The 21104-nt window shown below is 45.0% G+C and overlaps 3 protein-coding genes across 3 annotated transcripts in view; 1 reads left to right on the top strand and 2 right to left on the bottom strand.

Moving 5' to 3' along the window:
* Positions 1-85: 85 nt before the first annotated feature.
* On the bottom strand, positions 86-12879 carry fkbp1b (FKBP prolyl isomerase 1B). The gene is made up of 4 exons (XM_086188807.1): positions 12276-12879; positions 10945-10992; positions 1484-1596; positions 86-903 (listed from the first exon to the last, which is right to left on the bottom strand). The coding sequence occupies exons 1-4, from the start codon at positions 12310-12312 to the stop codon at positions 775-777; spliced, it is 327 nt and encodes a 108-aa protein (XP_086044933.1). The 5' UTR covers positions 12313-12879; the 3' UTR covers positions 86-774.
* On the top strand, positions 12261-18045 carry wdcp (WD repeat and coiled coil containing). The gene is made up of 4 exons (XM_086188803.1): positions 12261-12904; positions 13579-15503; positions 15680-15800; positions 17427-18045. The coding sequence occupies exons 2-4, from the start codon at positions 13599-13601 to the stop codon at positions 17618-17620; spliced, it is 2220 nt and encodes a 739-aa protein (XP_086044929.1). The 5' UTR covers positions 12261-12904; positions 13579-13598; the 3' UTR covers positions 17621-18045.
* The window catches only part of mfsd2b (MFSD2 lysolipid transporter B, sphingolipid), a 27170-nt gene continuing 24097 nt past the window's right edge, over positions 18032-21104 (bottom strand). The window contains exon 15 of the mRNA XM_086188804.1: positions 18032-20486. Coding sequence (XP_086044930.1) covers positions 20438-20486 — 49 coding nt within the window. The 3' untranslated portion in view covers positions 18032-20437. The remainder of the gene's footprint in view (positions 20487-21104) is intronic.

The raw sequence follows: 21104 nt of genomic DNA, 5'->3' as shown, positions 1-21104 counted from the left end.
CATTAGGGGGCAGTGTTGGTGCTAAAGTCCTGGTCCAGTACCACCTTCTGTAGCCTTTTTTTCCCACAAGAGTTAACTTTTACACAGGACACAGTTTCCTCAACACAGTACATGCCATTTTTATTCAACAGCTGGTCAATTAACGGTCAGTAGCAATGGCTCCTCCAGTGTTCTGTACAGTATTGGACTGGCTTGATCTGAGAGGGTACATGTGAATGTAGCATGAGGGATATAAAATATACTAAACATCGCAGTATCATTCTGAGCATTCAGCAGGACAAACCTTTATCAAAGTGGCAATGCAGACAGTGGTGTGTGTGTGTGTGTGTGTGTGTGTGTGTGTGAGTGTGTGTCTATATTTGCCCAGTCAAGAAGCAGAGCAAGACGTATTTGCACTTTCAACATGTACCCTTCCCTTGTTGCTGAGACAGTAAGGCAGTATACGTTTTGATTGCATTGCAGAAAAGCTTTTTATCTTCTCGGTCTGACAAAATGTACAACTTTTAATGAAATTAAACAATAAAAGCAACTGAACTAAAAACAGAAACTCAGGTGTGGTGGATGTGGAGTCTTGAGAATGTTTTTTTTTTCTTTCAGTTTTATGACAAGATGGCAACATAGCAGCGTTACATACATTTAAATATTGAACTGAAGAAGACTAGAAATCAAAGAGAGGGGCAGATGGTGGGGCGCAGCAGCCAGATATGATGGCTCCCTGTGGAAACACGCCGTGGCGATGGCCGCCTCATTGGCCTTCTTGTTTTACCCCAGGCATCATTCCAGCTTGAGCAGTTCCACGTCGAATATAAGAGTGGCGTTGGGGGGGATGACCCCAGGGTGGCCCGTCGCTCCGTACGCTACATCTGGTGTGCAGGTGATTTTAGCCCTCTGGCCCAGACTCATCTGAAGCACAGGAGAACATGAACGAATGCACGCACGCACGCACGCACGCACACACACACACACTTTAGCTGCTCAAACATCTCGCTGCACAGTCTTGTATGCTGTGCTTGATGGACATCTTCATCCATTCACACAGTTGCAAGTCAAAATGTCCTCCCTGCCAAAGGCCACTATTGTTTGTAAGTCACGCCACTTCAAGCCAAATAGGAAAAATGAAAAATGATCCCCTGTGGGGTTGGGCAGGGACTTAATAACCACGGTGATTACACCACGTATTTAGAGGTGAGGCGGCAACTGTTTTTTTCTGTCCTTGTCCTTGGAGAATTAAATCGATTAAAGAAATCAGCACCCAGGGACCAGGCCAGGCCTGCCTGTTCCTTCCCCATTGTGCCCTGACAGGCTGTGGCAGCCTCAAGAACTAAGCAGCACTTCCTCCTCCGTCTTTGTAGGAGAAACAGAACCACTGCAAATGTGCCGGTTCTCCCTTAAGTCCTGTTCTACCTTCCTGTACACCACTGAAGAGACAGAGCAGGTGAGGTGCCCTGTCCTCTCTCTCTCTCTCTCTCTCTCTCTCTCTCACCTGTGCTACTCCCTCCTCCCAGCCTTTAATGACCTCCATTCGTCCAATCTTGAACTTGAAGGGCTTGTTTCTGTCTCGAGACGAGTCAAACTTTTTCCCATTCTGCAGCATCCCTGCCAGAGACAAAAGAAGAGTTTTTAAAAGTTTTTTTTTTTAAACTTCCATTTCTGTAGACTTCCTCTCTGCTTGTGCTGTTATTTACTGCAGTATTATATCACATCAACACACTCCCTCCCTCCCTTCGTCGGCTTGGAATTTGGAACGAGGATTTTTTTTTTCTTCTTAAGATTAAAAGGCACAGAAAACTACTGGCTCCAACTGGAACTCTGGTGGGGCGTCTTATCAGGATCTTGGGTCTGTTTCAATTATCCAAATGAACAAAGGGAATGCGAATGCGGCAGCGCTGGCCTGGTTTAGCAGATTATTTTTAAAGTTAACTAGGCCAGTATGTAGACCAGAGGGAGAGAAAGGCTAACAAAAGCGGAGCAGGGCTGGATGGCGCTGACCCCTCAGGCATGAGGATAACCAGCCGCTCACTTCTCCTCCTTCATTCGTGACGTCAACGTGAGGAATCAGGCCCGCCGTGTGCCATGTTACCCTTGTGACAATCCTGAGCCTGTAAAGGCGGCGTGCCATTCGTTGTCAAGCCGTGATTCTGAAGCACGTTTTGATTTGTATTTTTTTTGTGTTGTTTATACTAGGAAATTACTATTTTAACACATACATTTCATTGTACTTGTACACTTAACGATCAAGTTTCCTAATTGTAACTTGATACCAGTTTAATAACACCGATCAAGTCAGGGCACGAGATGCATTCAAGGTATTTTAACTGGTTTTGATGAACGTGTGACTGAAGTGGAGGTTGAAATTATTTTTTTTTATCCCTTTCATAGGTAAAGATGTCCTGAACAATTACAAATACGAGGCAAATGTGAACTATGGAGCATCCCAGGACCAAATGATACAGCAAGCAACGACCTACAAACTGTTTTTCTTCTTCTTCTTCTAATTTCCAGCAAAGAAGACGCAGCCGCCGCGTGGAGTGGCCCTCCACAGGTCACTCTCAGCTCTCCATGCTAAACCCATGGATGAGGTCAAAAGGGCAAAGGTGGGATCAATTAAAAAAAAAAAAAAAAAAATATATATATATATATATATATATATAATAATCATTACGTCAAACACTGAAGAATGAATTTAATGTGCTGTATTCTGCGAATGCCAAGTATCCAAAATAAATTCCCCTCAACATTTTCTTCTTTTTAAAAAAAAAAACCTGTGTACTTAAGAGTCAAATGGGGATTTGATATGAAACAGACGAGCAGGCAACACTCCCACAGCTGTACAGTGACGATCCGTACCGGCTCAGCGCGCACAGTTGACCTTTCAACCGTTAAACTCATGAGTCAAGCGAATCATCATCCGCCACCATTTGCACTGTAATAGTGGTTTGATTTATCTTTCTGTGCTGTAACTCATCAAGTGGGAGCACTTGGCATTTAAAGTTGAATGTTGGTGTCAGGCTCATCTGGTGGGATGAATGTTGGTACTGTACTGCTTCTCCTCTTTCATTCCTCCCTAAACTTAGTAGGTCCGTCGTTTCCAAGAATCACAGCAGCCCAGTGATATCTGGGGCTGGGCTCCGACCCAAACTGGGAGTCATCAAGTGCGAGAACCAAGGCGAACAGCACCTGCTGCAGGGCATCCTGGTGGCAGAGACCGAGAGCGCTCATGCATCGACTGCCACAGAAATGTGTAGCGTTCCCAGCTGCAGTGCCTGCAAGAGGCAAGATAATGATGACGGGCCACATTCACAGGAGGGACGCCAGAGAGGGTCGGCTGATGCACTGATCCCATACGTGTCAGATATTTAACATCTACAAACCACACCCTCTCCATCACGACTTCAACTGATGGATAAAAGGAGCGGCTGAACCTCCCCAACAAGCCATTCCTAGCAGGGAAGGTGCACAATGCAACAGAATCAATCCAGAATATAGATTCATATTAGGGTCCACAGTCTTAGGTTCACCTTTATTTTGAAATTCTGCACATTTACCTTGTGCGCAGCTCAGCAGTCAGCTTCATTCTATGGCTTTTACAAATAATCATCATTTAATTCATTTTATGTGCAAGATTTCATTGTTTTCAAGAGCTCGGTTGCCTTTGTGAGTTGGTGATTATATAAATGAAACACGTGTGTGCTAATAGGTGGACACTGATCACAGGTACCAGTGTACCAGAGTTGAAGCAATCGATGTACCATGATGGAACCTGCCGTTTACGCCTCCAATGCTGAGAGGATGCAATACGAGTGAGTGGGCAAGAGAACATCAGATTCTTTCAACTATTCCAAGGGAAGACCTCCAAACTGGCTCTGAGCGTCAGCAGCGTGTCAGCACCTTTTTAAAACCTGCTCACCCCGGCTCTAGTTCTGTGAGGATTCCCGCTCTTGCTCCTCTTTCCCTCCTGTAAGTTTATTTCCCACCCGGTCAGCACTCAACAAGGGCACCGCGTCGTTAAGAAGACTAAGAAGCAGCAGATCCACAGGACCCCTTATATCGGATCTGAACGGAGAAGTCCTGGAGGCTGAACAGGCGTACGGGGTTAAGGTTACAAAATTCCAGGAGTATTCAAGGAATGGAGACTTTACATCTGAATTAGCAAGAATATATAGGAAATTTGGGGTTACTATATTAACTGTGTGATGCTAGTAACACGTCTGTGTGATGGGAGAATGAAGAGTGGGTGGACAGTGAAATACATTCAGTGAAAAATGACCCAGAGAGTCAAGTTTATTCCTATTAATTCCCAGGGAACGTTTTAAACACGTTGCCATAGAATTCCCACCCCTTTGCGACCCTCCTTATATTTTAAAAGATCTAACTGAGGATTCAAATTTATATCACGTATGAATAAATAACTTAAACCTCTGTTTTGCAGTGAAAGAAGAATAAGCAGCAGCAAAAAAAAATAAATAAAAAAGCAAGAAAGAAAAAGAAATCCCTCCTTGCTGTTTTTCAAGCTCCTTCTGCCGGAATTTGCCGGCTGGTTGTATGCTAGCCGGAGGTGTAAGTGTATTAGAGGAGCAATAATAGACGGCAGAGGAACAACTGGGACCGTGGTAGCACTCCACACTAGCAACTGGCCAAAACCAGTTTGAAGGAGAAAAACAATAGAGAGAAAGCCAGCACATTCTCATGATGTCCTGTGTAAAAACCTACACGGCAACAGCGTTCTGACGAGCTAAATGGAGATCCCACTGGCTTACAGAAACCCTGCACAGTCAAGTGTCACGTGTGTTGTGTTCAGTTCTTCCTGAGAGACAGTGAGACTACACGTCGACCGTATCTCGCAGCCAGGAAAGCAAAACCAGCCGGAGTTAATCTGAAACCGGGCTTGTATCACTGGCCCGTTATCGCTCCTCCATGGGTGCGGTCTGTGGACAGACAAAGCCGGAACCGTCGCTTCCTGAGGCCGGCTCCTCCACTCTCTCCTCACCAGAAAGCCTTCACTGCTTTGGCTGCATCTGCAAAAAGCTGAAGTGCACAGAGGTTGGAAGGGGTGGGGTGGGGGTGGGGTATTTTTACTTTACTGTATCCTGCCCTGCCGCGTCCAGAGCGGCTGCCAGCAGAACGACCCCCTCTGCTCCAAGTGGGGACGAAATGAGAAGGGTGCTAAGCCATCTGTCTAGAGGAAAACTGCAGTTCACAGCTGCAAGCATGCACGTCTGCACGGAGGGAACAGAACCAGGACGCAATTTTATATCAAGTAATTGGGATATTTCATTACAGTCAATATCTAACCCTGCTAATGAGTTAATTGTAGACAGTTATCAGGTGTCCCGAGACTCCAGCAGACCTGTGGAACTGCTCGGTAATTATTCATCTGCTACACAGCCCCTGTCAGGGTTCTCTGCAGGGCTCACCCTGTCACAGCTGGTCACGTAGAGGGCCTGCGCCATGATGACATAAGAGCACACATAAAAAATAACAGCAAGGCGAATCAATTCAACCCTGATGTAAGTTACTGCGTGCCGTTTTCTTTGTTTTTTGTGTGCTCTTTAAATATGAATAATCCCCAGTTATTAACTCTGTTTTCATGAGTACTGTAGATGTTGAGGGAAACATTCACTGTTGAGTCGAAAAATAAAAGCTGAAATTATATGAATTGAAGAACATCTGGGAGAAGAAAAAAACAACCTTTCCCTGCTTTTCCTTTTCAGTTCTGGCCGTCCGAGGAAAAAAGTAGGGCTCTCGATCTGACAGACAGCTCAGTATTTTGTGGTAATAATTATGTATTTCAACACATTTTAACCGATGCTGAGCTTATTCTTCTATTAATAACATGGAAAGCAACTTCTGATGACATCTCCACCTCCACATAGCAGAAGCTCCAGCTTTCTAGCTTTAAGCTCTTGGATGCTGAACGTTTCCCACAGGGTTCAAGGGCCTGGTTCTTCTTTGACGGGAAACTTTGGCATCTCCTGACAATGTTTCAGTCTATTTCTGTGTCACACACGGACACAAGTGCCATTAGGTTTCAGCGGCCGCACGTTTCACGGTGAAGTCTGGAAGCTCAAACATGGTAAGGAATGACGTCCGCATTTAGGCGTGACATCATATCCGCCCGGCCTGCAGCTCCCAGAACAGCCGTGTCACCGGAGGCCTTCAACGTGGTTCCTCATCAGTGTCCAGCATTGATAAATCATGCAAAATATTCTGACAAATCATGAAATCGTGATATGATTCATGATATCAAATGGAATTATTATTCTGAAACCATTCAGATTTTAATTGCAAACATGTAAAAGATCAGAATGGTGTGATTCTGAAGGAGAGCTGCACTGAATAAAGACGTCTTCCTGAGTCTGTCGAGGACATTTGTGGGCTGGGATATCGCTCAGCTTCATTTTTATTTGGACACAAATACTTCATCTCCTGCAATTCTGATATTGCACTGTCGTGATTGTGATTAATTCCTGACCACAATCATTCATTGTTCAGCCACATTCAGCCCCTGCAGACTTTCCAAATCCGTAATCTTTTGCAGAATGCTGCAAAGAACAACATCCGCGACTGCTGGGTAGCTAAAAGTGAGGTCATCTTTATAAAACAGAAAAAAAAGCAGTTGTTAGGCTTCTGTTTTAATCTCCCAAATGAAGTGTCAGGATGAGTCGTCCAGGTTTTTCCTCATTCTAACATTTTTCCTTGACTGAAAGCTAATTGATGGCTCCGTTGCAACATCGGCAAATGTGGCGGAACTGAATGACGCCACTTGTGACTCTACACTTTCCTCTCGGTCACCTTGTCTGACTTTCTCTAGATTTTATTCCGTGCTGTTTCATTTGATATATTCGGTGCAAAATGTCGACGCCGGCACCAGAGTTTCCACTCCTCCGCTTACATTAAACTCCTGGAGGGCTGACAGCTCGCTGATTTTTTTTTTTTGTTACAATGATATAAGAAAGAAACTGAAACCGTGTGAAGGGTTTTTGATTGAGGCACAGCAGCACTACAACTACCACAAGCTTCAGAAGCGGTGGAGTGGCCAGTCATACACGGATCTGTAAGCGAAGAGGGCAGCTCAGTGTGACGGCGTAGTAAGACACGTCTCACATCTCAGGCCAACTCCACCTAATAGCAGGTTGGTTATTCATGCTCCACTGGTCTGATGAGCTTCTCCACTGTGAGCACACTCGACCCAGGCTTGACAGAAACAATGGTGTGTGTGTGTGTGTGTGTGTGTGTGTGTGTGTGTGTGTGTGTGTGTGTGTGCGCGCGTGCGTGTGTAAGTGTGCAGGTTTTAAAATCTATAGCAGGTTTCGAGAAGCAGAGCCCTGCGTCGTAGCCACTCTGCTAATTTAGGAAACCACAACTCTCACTGGAGTCAAAGGAGGGTCACTCACACATGTGCGTCTGCATGGTTGGAATCCTGCTGGAGAACGTGAAGATAAAACAGCACTGCATTTAGTGTGTGTGTGTGTGTGTGTGTGTGTGTGTGCGCGTGTGTTACATGCTGCAAACAGGTTTTAAATAACATAATGAACGAACAGATTCCTCTCACTATCAGCAGTGTTTCTCTGAAACAGAAGGCTGCAGTCAGGGGCTCTGCAGTAACATCCAGCCGGATGACTCGGACAGGCTCATGTCCCAAATCTGTCTGTGACATCATTGCCCAAGAGCATTGATTTGTCAGCAGCCTGCGATCTGTTACCTTGACTTCTTCCAGAGTGGAGTAGGTCTACACCATGTTACCGTGGTGGTACGTCCAGCAAGGACGGGGACCACCTTTGAGATACTGAAAATCCAGGTGGAGCCTGAAGTCACTTCATTACCTCAGAAATCCTGCTTCATCACACGGGGTGTTTTATTTTGAAAAATCAACATGATGCTAAGGCGTTCTGGTGTCTGACTTCCTGCTCGACTCAATCTGCTCAGTGTAGCTTGCCGCGGTCTCTGAGAAAGACTGACCACTGACCAAAGATCGGGCACTTCTTGGTCTTTGGCGCACACGTTTCCTGGTGTCACAAAATGGCAATGCGCCATGGTTGTGCCAGACCACGCCTCAGCAACGTACTAAATCATCTGCCAGCACAGATGAAGTGCACGTTCATTTGCCAGTTAAAGGCCGAGGGCGCTTGGCGCATGCACCTCATTTATGTTGGCTGGACACTAGCAATGATGACTGCACTTGAATGAGCAGCAGCTCGCGCGCCATGTTTAAAATAGGACCGAAGGCGTGTGTAAGCCGTGTATGCCACTCATGCCTTTGCCAACTTTGGTTAAAAAAAGATCAAGGCAATGCCTTTTAATCCGTGAGGCTGGAATACACTGGAGACGTAGCAGTGTCCTAATACTGCTACACTGGCTCTGCTTGAGTTTCCAGGCAGCACAAACAGAGCCGGTTTCCATTGAAGATTCTGTCACTCTAAAGCGACACTTCATCCAAAAAGTCTACTTCCCCTCTCAAGCACTCAATCGTGTCTTTCACGACCGCATCACTCATTTTAGACTCACGAACACAGAAAGACTTCCGCATGAGATTTCGCACCTGAAGGGCGACGGTTTGTACTTCAGCTCAAATAAACGGACGCTGGAAGAAGGCGGCGTCGACCGAACCGTGCATTTGAGAGTTTGTGAATCGATGTTTTTTGGACGGCATTGCTGTTGTTAGCAGGCACAGTGAGCTTCAAGCTACATATACATCACTTTCTGCAGTGTGGAGTCATAAAAAAAGTAATTTGTGAGTACCTGAAAGACTGAAAACACTTTCAGTGAAGCACAACTTGAAATGGCCGGAGGGCCAAGTCTCATGATGAAGGAAAATAATAGATGTGCTGCACAAAAACAGAGCTGAATCTCATTTGACGTAAATGGTCAATGTTGCTGCGCAAATTGATTCCCGTGATTATTGACGGCAGCAACCATCACTACGTCCCGTGGTTAGCAAGAAAACATAAAACTACAATAATAAGACACACAAATCAAGTTAGAATTACTTCAAATCAATTGAAGGTTTCAGGTTTTTCAGGCGCAAACATGCTTTACATTGTTAGTATGACTGAGCCACATTCTACCTCTTATCATGTGTCTTACTGGCATACAGTGTGCATTTTCACACACAGCTGCTTGTTTTCTATCCGCCACTGCAAACACATTTACCTCGTTAGTAAAGTTACCAACGTATGTAGCTATTTTTAGAGCATCCTGAGCATCTTTGGCTTGACTCAAGAACTGGCTCACCGCCGCCGCCGCCGCGGATTTACCAGCAGCTTATGAGTGAGAGTCAAAGAGTGTATGAAGCACGCTACATGAGAAATCTGTCAACAATAAAAGAGGGCCAAGCCACCACAGACGCCATACCCAGGCTCTAGGACATCCTGGCGCTGACGGATCTTGCACACAGGACACTGTGACTAGTTTGTTCCATTCAGAGATGTGATAAGCAAAATAGAAAACAACAACTCATGATACTGAGACTGTGACCATGGAGCACAGGAAATAACAGCAGGAAAACAAGTGAGGTTGGTTGCCGATGGATGCTGAGGGGACACACAACCCTTTGGGAAAGCACATTATTCATCATCCACTCCAGAGCCAGAAAAGGAGATAGATCCCCTTCCCTCTGTGTGGGTTAGCTTAGCTTCATGAACAGTCCTGGGTGGGAAGTGTTAGCATAAACTAATCAAATATTCTTTTGTCCAAAACAGGTTTTGCTTGGATTAACACAGCTAAGGTGTTGTACGATTGTTACGAAGTCGTTGAAATTTTGTGAGACGTTATAATGTTTCAATGCCACTCATTCAGACGACAGCCACAACTTCTCTGCTGACTGGGCCCGGTAATTTGACGCAGATCCTGACGCTGCTCTACTGGGGGACGTTTCTGGTTTGCTAACACTTCCCACTAGCTACCAAGAGTTGTGATAAGCTAACTAGCAGTTAGCCAGTCTGTAGGTCTGGGCTCCCCAATGCACACACAGGGGTGGAGAAGGGCGTGGAGCTTCTTGTCTGGCTCTGAGGAGGGCAGCAACTAAAATGTTCATGTAAGGCTAATTAGGTGCTAATTTTTTTAAAAAAAAGGAAATAATAATAAAAACTATAAAAAAAATGCAATTTTTTTTAAAAGAACATAAACGCTGAGATATACCAATTCCATGCACTGTATGCTCGATAAGTGCAGGGGCTGATCTGATGCTCACGGGAAAATCTGATTACTTTTTCCGTTGTTCCAGAAAAAGCTGAACAATAAAAACATCTGTTGTAGTCGGCTGGTGTCTGTCTGACTTTGAAATCACACGCGTAACTGCAGCTCTTTAATTATCTTAAGCGATCACAAGCGTTGTCAGATGACAGCGGTGAAAACCCTCGCATCGGGAGCACACACACGCACACACACACACACACGCAACTAAAAAAGGAATCCTCACACACCTCAATCACACCTGTTTACTACAAAGCCGACAGCGCAGAGTGTGAAAATTGATTTATTACCATGTAATAAAGCTGGTGGTTCTCAGACGGACTGATACGTGGATTACGCTTTGTTTACTTTCTGTCTGACCTAGTTGTCTGGACTGCCAACCCCAAGGCACTGAATAACCCAAATTTATCTCCCGAATGTCTCGCTCATCTTGCTGCCCCGCCTTGAAATTTGGCAATCTGACAAGAGACAAAAGTGCTGTGCGAGTCGCAGCAGCAGCCTCTAAAATAGCACCGGCACGGTGAGACACAGAACATGAATATTGTCTGGGTTTTGGGAGCAGCCGTATTCAGACAACACACACACACACACACACACACACACACACACACACACACACACACACACACACACACACACACACACACAGGTGAATGCATGACTCATAGAGGAGTTGCAAACTTCCTGTAATAACGAAGAGACAGGAAAGACGTCTGGTCACATGACGGCCGAAAGCGAAAAAGTCTCTCTTACCTATGTAATGAACTACACATGTCTGGCCCTTCTTTGGAAAGGTTCTTCCTGTTGAGAGGACAGAGCACATGCGTGTTAGTGTTGTGTCGGGAGGCTACAGAGCCCTGCAGCGACCACAGACAGAAAAACACATCTCGTTTACAAGTCGTAACTTGTTCCCTTTATGTTAAATCATTTGCGGCCAAAAGATGGGACTCAATTCTCTCAGTTCAAGGATGTACTTTTATTTTTGGTGCAGTAAATCTTTTACATTTAAGGAATACATTCTTATCTTGTGGTCTCACCGTAACTAAATAGAGGGAGCACCTTACTGTACGTCTTGAGGACTCAAAATGACCAACTTGAGGGAAAAATTAGGTCCCTCTAATGGTAATTAAATTGAATGGACACTTTACATCCTGCGCTTTCAAGATAACTAAATCCAGGGAACAAGTTTTTCCTGTCAAAACGTGGAAACAAGTTAGGTCATTCATAGCTCATGGCCTTGAATAAATCAAATCAAGGGAACGCTTTATACCTTGCCGTCCAAAAAAAACTAAAGTGAGGGAACAAGTTAATTCTTGCAGCCACACATTCACTACGTTAAGAGAGCATCTCATATCTCGCGGCTACAAACTGAATTAAACTGAGGGAACAAGTTAGCTCTTACAGCATTGAATTAACTGAATTGAGGAGGAAAAAAAAGAAATAGATCGCGGTCATAAATTAATGGTTAATTTGTGCAAACAACTTTTATCTTGAGGCCTAATGTGTGCCTTCTCTCTCCCGTCACTCCAGGACTATCACACATACCGCACAGATCAACAGTGGCTGGGTTGCTGGAGTCAGACAGGGGTTCCAGACCTCAGGAAACATTAGGCTGAGGCTTTACTTCCCAGTTTAAGAGCCACCATATCCCTCCCCACAATTTATAAACTCCACACACGGATAAATTAAGAGGAATCTTATAAGCTTCACAAGTCCACTGGATCACTCTTAGTACCTGTCAATTATGTCGGGGTTGTAAAAAACACATTTTGATTCATTGCAGGCTTGCAGATTAACCTAACCAGCAAGTATGGAGAGCTCCAGAAATGTGAAGGTGATTTCTACTAAATACGTTGAAGTTGTGGCTTCCCCCACTGTACATTCTGGCTGTTATTTTCGTTGCTAGCGGTCTCACAAGCCACACATGTACGGTCCGTGGAACGTGTCGACTGTGTTAATGTTTAACCGGGTTTTTCCACCAGCATTCCGGGGAACAGCCGAGTCCCCAGCACCGCCACCGCCACCCCCGCATCAGGGCACACACACACACAAACACACACACATAACCGGATTAATGAACTTACCATCACCGGGAGATATTGTTTCGACTTCCACGCCCATGGTTCTGATTCTTCACAGATTAGTCCTGGATCATAAGGCCTCGGACGGTCAGGGTTACCCGTATATCGGTTATAAATCGGGGTTCTGGATGGACACCATGCAGTCACCGACCGCTACCGACCCGTACTATCTCCAGCCAACCGCCTGACAGCAGAGAGATTTTCCTGTCGGTACCGCCGCTGCGTGGAGAGCCACAGCCACCTCACCTCGAGTCGGGTTCGCTAATGCGAGCTAGCCGCGCCCCATAACGGTGATGCTAAGTGAAAGCACGGCGGAGCTAAAGTAACGTAGTTGTTGTGTGTCTTTATTTAGTTGTATTCTTAATCTTTGGTCGTGTTTTGTCCATTTTAATTCATCCTAAACTGCCGAGGATTGGACTTGAAAGGACGCGCAGCGCCCTCCACCGGTGCTAAAACAGGGGGGGGGGGATTAAACTACTTTTCCCACTATGCACCAGCGGTTGTTTTTACTTCCGGGTGTTGTAGAAATGAACGTTGGAGCATCTCAGCCGGCAAAACTTGAATTTATGGTTGAAAAATCCAAAGTTGTCGTTCCACACGGCTTCCACCGATGGTGTTTGCGGGTTAGTAAGGTAAGTTTACATTTTTAAAATGCTTTAAATAAAAAAAAATAATAACAATATTTGCGTGGTAGTGTTTATGATGCCAAGTATTTGTTAGCCTAGAAAGCTTAATGTTTACAAAAGCAGGTCATGATGTCCACTAACTTCGAATTGGAAAACATCCATCTCTCATTATTGTCCCTTGTTATAATGTTGTTTATTTTAGTTGTTTTTTTTTACTATTTTATTTAGAACAAAGTTTGTCATTATATTGTAATCACCCCGCTGAGAATACGAAGTTACTGTCCATCTATCTATCTATAAGAAGACAATTAAACTTGTGCACAACGATGGTACAGTTCGAGCAGGTTTACAAACGTGCTAGTCATGCTGGACAGGACTGCTAGACACTCCCATTAAACAGAAAACTCAAAGTCAGTAGAACTAATGCCCTCAGGTCCTCCTGGAGACCCGTGTCTTGATAAGGTCATTGAGATGTAATCAGCTATAAGTGTTCGTCACCACGGCCCCAGCTCAGGGAGAGGGGATTAAGGCACGTACTTGGAAGGAGACACAGGAGAGGCTTTTGCTATTCTTAATCTGCATAGGTAGCCATAGCTACTCATACAAGACCCACTCAGATCAGACGCTGGTCTCCAATGTCAACTTTTTGATTCTTTCTTTTTGTTATTTCCATTCTCAAGCCTTCTTCATACCCACCGGGATGGATCTTGGTAAAGCAAAGCTGCTTAGGACAGGAGTCAACACTCTACATCAAGCCATTCACCCTTTACATGGGATAGCGTGGACAGACGGCAAGCAGGTCTGCCTGACAGCTCTGTACTTCATAAACGGAGAGGTGAAATTTGGAGATACCAATGTTATTGGTCAGTTTGAGCATGTCTTCGGACTCTTCTGGGGCCCGTTGTGTTGCTCTGATTCGCCTGCTTTACTGGCTGTGCAGCACAAGAAACACATCTCGGTGTGGCAGCTGCAGCTGAGCGCTCTGGAGCAGAACAAGCTCCTGTGCACTCAGACCTGTGAGATGAGCGAGCCCTTCCCCTTGCTCTCTCAGGGCTGCGTTTGGCATCCCAAACTGGACATTCTGGCTATCCTGACCAAGAGGGACACATCGGTGCTGTTTTCTGTACGAGTGGACAACAGGAGAATCAAAGCAGATATCAAAGGTAGTGGACTTATCCACTGTGCTTGCTGGACTAAGGATGGCACACGCCTGGTGGTGGCTATAGGCAGCGCTCTTCACTCCTACATCTGGAATGACATCCAGAAAAGTCTGGTGGCTTGCTCCTTCTGCCCCATCTTTGATGTGGGGGGCTACATCTGTGCCATCGAGGCCACGGGGGAGGCTCAAGTCGCTGTGGCCACGGAGTTGCCTTTGGATAAAATCTGTGGGTTGAATGCAGGCATTGCGTTCGACGTGCCGGCAGAGGCGGAGTCCCTGCGAGCTCAGGCCTCCCACATGTCAGAAGACGACAGCCTTCTGGAGTCGAGAAGAAGGTCATTTGAATCTGAAAGGTCTTACATGCCCAGCACAGGCCCGCTTGATCTCACCCACATCCTTGCCAGGCACCGCCGCTCAGACCCCAGCCCCCTCATTCACCTGCGCCGTAGAGACACGGTGACAGGGTCCGGCCAGGACTTCTCGCACCTCATCCTGATCACCTACGAGCGTAAAGTCACCACCACCCGCAAAGTCAGCATCCCTGGGATTCTGGTCCCGGATATTGTGGCGTTCGATCCAAATGGTTCCACTGTTGCCGTGGCATCCAATACATGCAACATGGTGCTTGTGTATTGCATCACAGCTTCAGCCATGCCAAACATTCAGCAGATTTCCCTGCAGACGAATGAGAGGCCCAAAGGGGTCTGCTTCCTCAATGACAAGATGCTTCTGTTGATGGTGGGCCGGCAGAAGTCCAATGATCCTGCCTTCCTCCCGGCGTCCACCACAGAGAAATACATCCTTCGTCTTATCGCCAAAGAGTTAATGTATGATGGCGAGACTCCTATCACACCATCCCCCTCCGCTAACAACCCTGAGTCTCCTAATTTCTGCGCAAGGATTAGGAGGTACTCAGAGCACAAGGATGACAGGGAGCGCCTGGGGATAAAGGAGCTGGTGTTGCCTGGAGGCGGAGTAGTTCGTTCACCAGGGAACAGACGCAGGCTGGTGGAGGAGGTGAGGAGCGCCGAGCCCAGCCCCGTCACCAGCTCCGTGGACTTCTCCGAGCGAGCGTCGGACAGAGCCACGTCCAGTACCTCCTCCATCACCGTTGAGAATTTCGACATGGACCACGTCAGCCGTATGGCCAGCCTGACGGTAGCAGGTCACGCCAGCAGAGACTCCAGCAGGGCCAGTTCCCCTCACCTGGAGGCCTCAGACAAGCTCACCGCAGAGCAGACGCTGCCTATGCATGACAAAACATCCGGCCCTGCTAGAGAGCGCGCACTTGAGCAGCTGGTTCAGAACATGGAGAGGCTTTTTACACGATTTGCAGATGTGCAGCAGTGCCTGACCGAAATCAGAGATTACACACAGAACGGCAAGAAGGCCCACAGTGTCTATCCAAGCGCTGCTGAAGCCCCTTACGTCAATGTCACATGTCAGGTACAGTGCTCCACGTTTTCCTGCTGTTGTAAACCTCTGTAGACAAATGCTTGCTATGTATTGGCCAGTGGTGGCGCAGCAGCCCTGGCTAGCATCAACCTCTGTCGTTGTGCACGATGGCTGTAAACTCAAGAATCTGTCGGTGATGTGCTCGTTCTTTCTCCATGCAAACGCAGAAGCAATTATCAGAAAATGTGTTCATCGACGAGCGGCGGCCGGTGCTGCTGTGTGATGGGAAGTTGTGTCTGCGAGCGCTCCAGGACCTCTTTAACCTCACCATTGTGGAGATGATGTACGGTACGTAGAGGTTATTCATTAATACTACAATTAAATGACAATCCGTGACACTCCTCAAGACTTACATGCAGGTACGTGGATCATTTTAGGCCAGTCGAAAGGTCAGAGTGGCTGAATGTGGTATCTAAATAGCATCCATGGCGCGACAGCGGCTGTACAGGGTTAATCAATTAAAACGGCTTTAAGGAACTCCGCGTAGGCCTCCGAGGAAGGTCTTGCTCTAAGTATTTCCATCAAGCATGGGATGGGATTCCCCTCCGAGGTCCCTCTGTGTCACGGAATCCCCTTTGATCACCTTTTCTCATTTTAATTCTGAAAAAAAAAAAACTTCACGCTTCCTGATCAGAGCGTGTTTTTACTGATACGGAACCTTAAACCTCACACAACTGGACAATCATGGACGCCTCATCCGAACATTGTTGTTTTCGTGTGTGTAAGCTATAATTGGAAGTGATTAAAAGCCTAAGGGCCGATTACAAGGTTTTAAACAGAAGTAGCTTAACCACCATTCAGCGTGCCTTATGTGTCGGTGCTCGTGGAGCAAAGACTGACTTAAGCAGAGAAGTGCTGAGTAGTTAGGAAACGATGCTCGCATTTTTAACGCGGTGAAGTAATTGGCTGTGCAGTAAAATAAGTGTAGTAATACTTGGTGATAAAATTGTATTGCGATACCTATTTGGGTCCTTGCCATCACGACTGCAAAAAAAAAAAAAAAACCAAAATTGAAATTTGAAAAGTTCAAATTTTTTTTAGTTTTTTTTTTTTATCATTATTATAGAAACATTTCGAATTGACCATAAATCGTATGAACCTCATTGTTTGCTCATCATGACTAATAACGAAGAACAGACTCGTTCACATAAACTTTCAGCTCGTCGGACAACGCTGGTGTATTTAAAAATGACAAATATCCACCAATACTTCTTGACTTTTGTTGTAACTGCGGCGTGATTCACAGTATGAGAGGGGATCCTTGTGTCATCGTGCATGTTAAATACTAAAAAACAAATTAAACGATAACGGATGTTTTTCTTAAGTCTGGAGAAAATAATTAGCAGTAGCGTAACACCTCCGCCGCACTACAACCCTTCATCATCCATGGATCCATCCATCTATTTTGTACTCCTTATCCTGTTAAGGGTCACGGGGGGGTGGAGCCTATCCCAGCAGCCTTCAGGTAAGAGGCGGGGTTCATCCTGGACAGGTCACCAGTCCATCACAGGGCCAACACATAGAGACAGACAACCATTCACTCTCACAGTCACGCCTACGGTCAATTTAGAGTATCAATCAGCCTCGTCCCCTCTTGATGTCTTTGGACTGTGGGAGGAAGCTGGAGTACCAGAGAGAACCCACGCAGGAACAGGGAGAACATGGAGACTCCACACAGAAAGATCCTGTGATGGAGCTGGGGCTCAAACCCAGAACCTTCTTGCTGAGAGGCAACAGTGCTGACCACTGCACCACCATTCTGCCTGATTTCTATCATATTTGTATTGATTGTTCAGGCCTAAAGCCTGAGGCACAGCACCAGCTGTCTCCTCTGTCTCTCTGAATGTTGTTTGGTGGTTAAATGCTGCTCGGGCGTATAGAAGATCATTCCAACCGTCTTCTTTGATTTCCCAGGCCCTCTGTGGATTGTTCTCGTGGCAGATGCGGACGGCTTCGTGCCACTGACATTCAAACCCAAAGACGAACTCACTGTGAGGAACGGGAAGAGAAAAACTAACCTACGGACTCCTGGGAGTCCAGAGACCTCCTGCCCGTCCAGTCCAGCCCCCCTCATGAGCCCCAACACAATGGCAGAAGCCTCCACATAGCGTCCCCCTAACATCCCCGCTACCCAAATATATCAAGAAATGTTGGCTTAGTCTTGGAAATTTGCCTCACAAATACCTGAATATTAGAGAATCTGAAGTTAAGATCACCTGAGAAAAACCTCTTCTGCTGAATATTAATCTGCTTTAACGAAAGTTGTATTGCAAGAAACCACTTAGCTGGTCATTGGTTTTAGTCCAGTCTAACTTTTGACGTCGATTTCTCGGTTTTATTTTTCACGTGTAAACGAAAGGTGTGTTTAAAAATGTGTATGAGCCCTGATTGAATCGGGACAAAGACCTTTGCACAGTATCAACCATGATATATTTATCTGTCGCAGTGTCTCTTGAAGGAACGAAGAGAAGGTTTATTTGGTTGAACAAACACTTTATTACAGTTTAACCCCCCCCCCTTTTTTTTTCCTTTTTGACAACAAGGGCGGATGAGATTCTCCATCAGCAGCTTAGAAAGCAAACATGGTTCAAACTATACCTCCAAAATGGTAACAGCTGCAACAACTGTGCCATGAATTCTACTTTTTTTTGTGCTACTTTTTGTCTTAAAGTACTTTTATTTTAGAGGGGTTTTTTGTTGTTGTTGTTTTTCTAGTGGGTGGTGGAGTTTTCCTGTCCTGGAGTGCATAATATTGAACGTTGTGTTTGAAAAATCCTGCCCCTCTCGTGTAAATGAGGCGGACAAAACAAGGACAGCTGTCTCTCAATGTTACGCAGTCCAGTGAAACACCAGCGTGAACGACGCCATCGTCAAATGACCTGTCTGACTGAGTCAGGCGTGAATGAAGATGAGCGTTTGAGATCCTCCCTCACATGAGATTACACACCTGGTCAAAGTGAAGTGAAACAGCGGCTGATTGGAGACGCGCTGCCTGATCACATCTGACGTTAAAATGCTTCTTTGAAAAGATCGATGAGCCATGTTTTTCTCTTTGCTTTATTTTATTTTTTTGGGTTGTTTGACAAAATGTGTTGAAGTTGTTGAGTTAATCATTGATTTAATAAGGAGCATCTTGCTTTTTAAAAAAAAATAAAAATAAAAAATATACATATTTTGTCTGGCATGTATGTTGTTTCTTTGAGGAAACTTGTATTGGCAGAATTGTTCTGCAGTACAGCAAGAACTGGACCAGAAGAGGTCAAAACAACATGGACAAACTGCAAAAAATATCGTTTGCTGTCTTTGCTGAAGCTGTTCAGACTGGCGAGCAGCAGCCAAGCATCTAGAACTTCCTCTCGATGTTTGGGCAGTTTACTGATTCGCCACCTCCTCCTGAGGCCGACAGTAAGATGGATGACTTGTCTCCTCTTTGCGCGCAGTTAGCACATTTAGAACGCAGACGACCGCAGGTTAGCTTGGCGCGATGAATTGTCGTGGATGGGAGGTGTTAGCGTACGAAACCTGCCGTGATCTGAGAGATGCGGTTGCGGATCTTGGACTGTCCAGAAGTGATCCTCACACTCAGCCGCCATTCCCAGACAAAAATGTAGTTCTGACCGTACGTCTGCTCATTTTAAATCGTTTCACGACCAATCTTAATTTAGACCTCAGTTGTATTAATGAAGGCAAATACCGCTCTGAGAAAATGCTCTTTGACGACTTTTGACAGCGCTATGCTAACACTTCCCATCCACCGCCATTCGTTGTGCTAAGCTAACTAGCAGCCAGCTAGTCTTTGTGGGTCTCAGCTCAATAATGGGTGGCAGTTTATTTCCCAAAATGTTGGGAGTGTTCCTTTAAACTAGGCAATGGACAGTATTTTAATTATCAACACAGTGAAATATGTTGGGTGGCAAGATGTAGTACTTCTATGAATACAAAAGACAACATTTGGAACACTACAACCCAGCATAGCTCAACAGCCTCTGAAACAGCCATGAAATTAAATCAGCACCTCTTGCAAACCGATTCTATAAAAGCTGAACAATTGAATCTTCTTGAAGGGTTGTTACACTTAATTAGCTTTAATAACCTTGTAAACTGGCGAGTCTATTTTCATCTGAAGACGATGAAAATTAGTTGCCAAAGAGAACCGACTGTAAAACCGTGGCAGTCGACCGACAGTTTGGAGTCATTTTTGAGTTTCTGTCACAGATGTCGGACGTCGATTGTCCCCAAAACTGTAAGTCCTGATACAAGAAGACGTTGTGCTGATTGTCTTGATTACTAGAGAAACTCATACACGTATGGAAATACAGTAAGATGATGTCATTCTGATTTTACCCGTAAATATTTTCTGTCAGTCTGCACTTTGATGCAGAGCACACAACCCTCTGATAACACAACTGTCCACTAGAGGGGGCAATAGACACGACTACAACGTTAAGGGCACTAAGGAGGACAAAATCACTGTAAAAGTGTACATTTAAAAAAAATATATATATACATATATTTGGTAGCTTTTTTTTGGATCTTCAATTGTCATAATTTGTGTGCGCTCCAATTTTTTTTTTCCATCAAAGAAACACAACACACAAAAATGGATTCTGTCTAGCAACCTCTACAACATTCATCTCATATCAAGCGTTTGTAATCATATTAAATCTTGAATAAATAACAGTGTTGTAGAGCTAAACACAGCAAAAACTGATGTACATTCATTTATATAAATAAGGTAATCTTATATTTATATGCAGATTCATAGCATTATAGCAAGATGACTATACAGTACATGTGAAAATGAAACAACAATGTTTACGTTAAAACAGTTCAACTAGTTCTCAGTGTAATATACACTAATGAAAGAACCTTCCAGATGCGTTACTGGAATATACGTGGCTTTGAGGAGTCACGGGAGAAGCCGGTCACACGTTACTCAGGTCCTCCATCGTCCTGGAGCTGATGCTCTGTTTCCTGCACGAGACGTCAAAATCAGCGGCGAGCCAATTTAGGACACTTCACATCAGGGAGGGAGAGGGCACATTTCTCTCATTGAAAAATGTTTTTAAAAAAATTAAAAGTTGAGAGGTTCAAGTCCCACATCTGGAATGTTACAAAGTATAAATACTTTTATTTAAGTAGTCAGGTATCTGCACTTCCCTAAACTTTATTTTTCCAACATTTTATTTTGAAACTACAGAAGCTAAGAATGGCCGCGCGTGTAATTACCTCTGTAGGTGGCGTGAGCTCGAGAACACGATAAAATGACTAAGCTTACGTATTCATGAATCTCATTATCTGGAGGAAAAAAACCAGATGTTTTCTTCAAATAATGCGATAAATGAACTTGTCACGGGGAGGAAACAAGCTGGGTCGCCTCGAGTTAATGTGCGTTCGTTCATTCTGTTGTCGATAATTAGCTCATAATCTAGAGATGAACCCGAGGTAATAAGTACATTTTTGAAATAACAAGTAAATGAGCCTTTGTTTCGTCTGGTTAATTAATCCATTACCATTAACCTAAGGACATAAGCTTAGTTATCTCAGGGTAACGACATAATTAACTTGTGGTCTCGAGTTCACGGTATTTAA

The sequence above is a fragment of the Aulostomus chinensis genome, chromosome 20, assembly GCF_037954235.1.
Source record: "Aulostomus chinensis isolate RoL2024-O1b breed Wild chromosome 20, RoL_Achi_v1.0, whole genome shotgun sequence".
NCBI lineage: Eukaryota > Metazoa > Chordata > Actinopteri > Syngnathiformes > Aulostomidae > Aulostomus > Aulostomus chinensis.
Note: the sequence above shows the minus strand (reverse complement) of the source record. Positions and strands in the feature narration are given on the sequence as shown.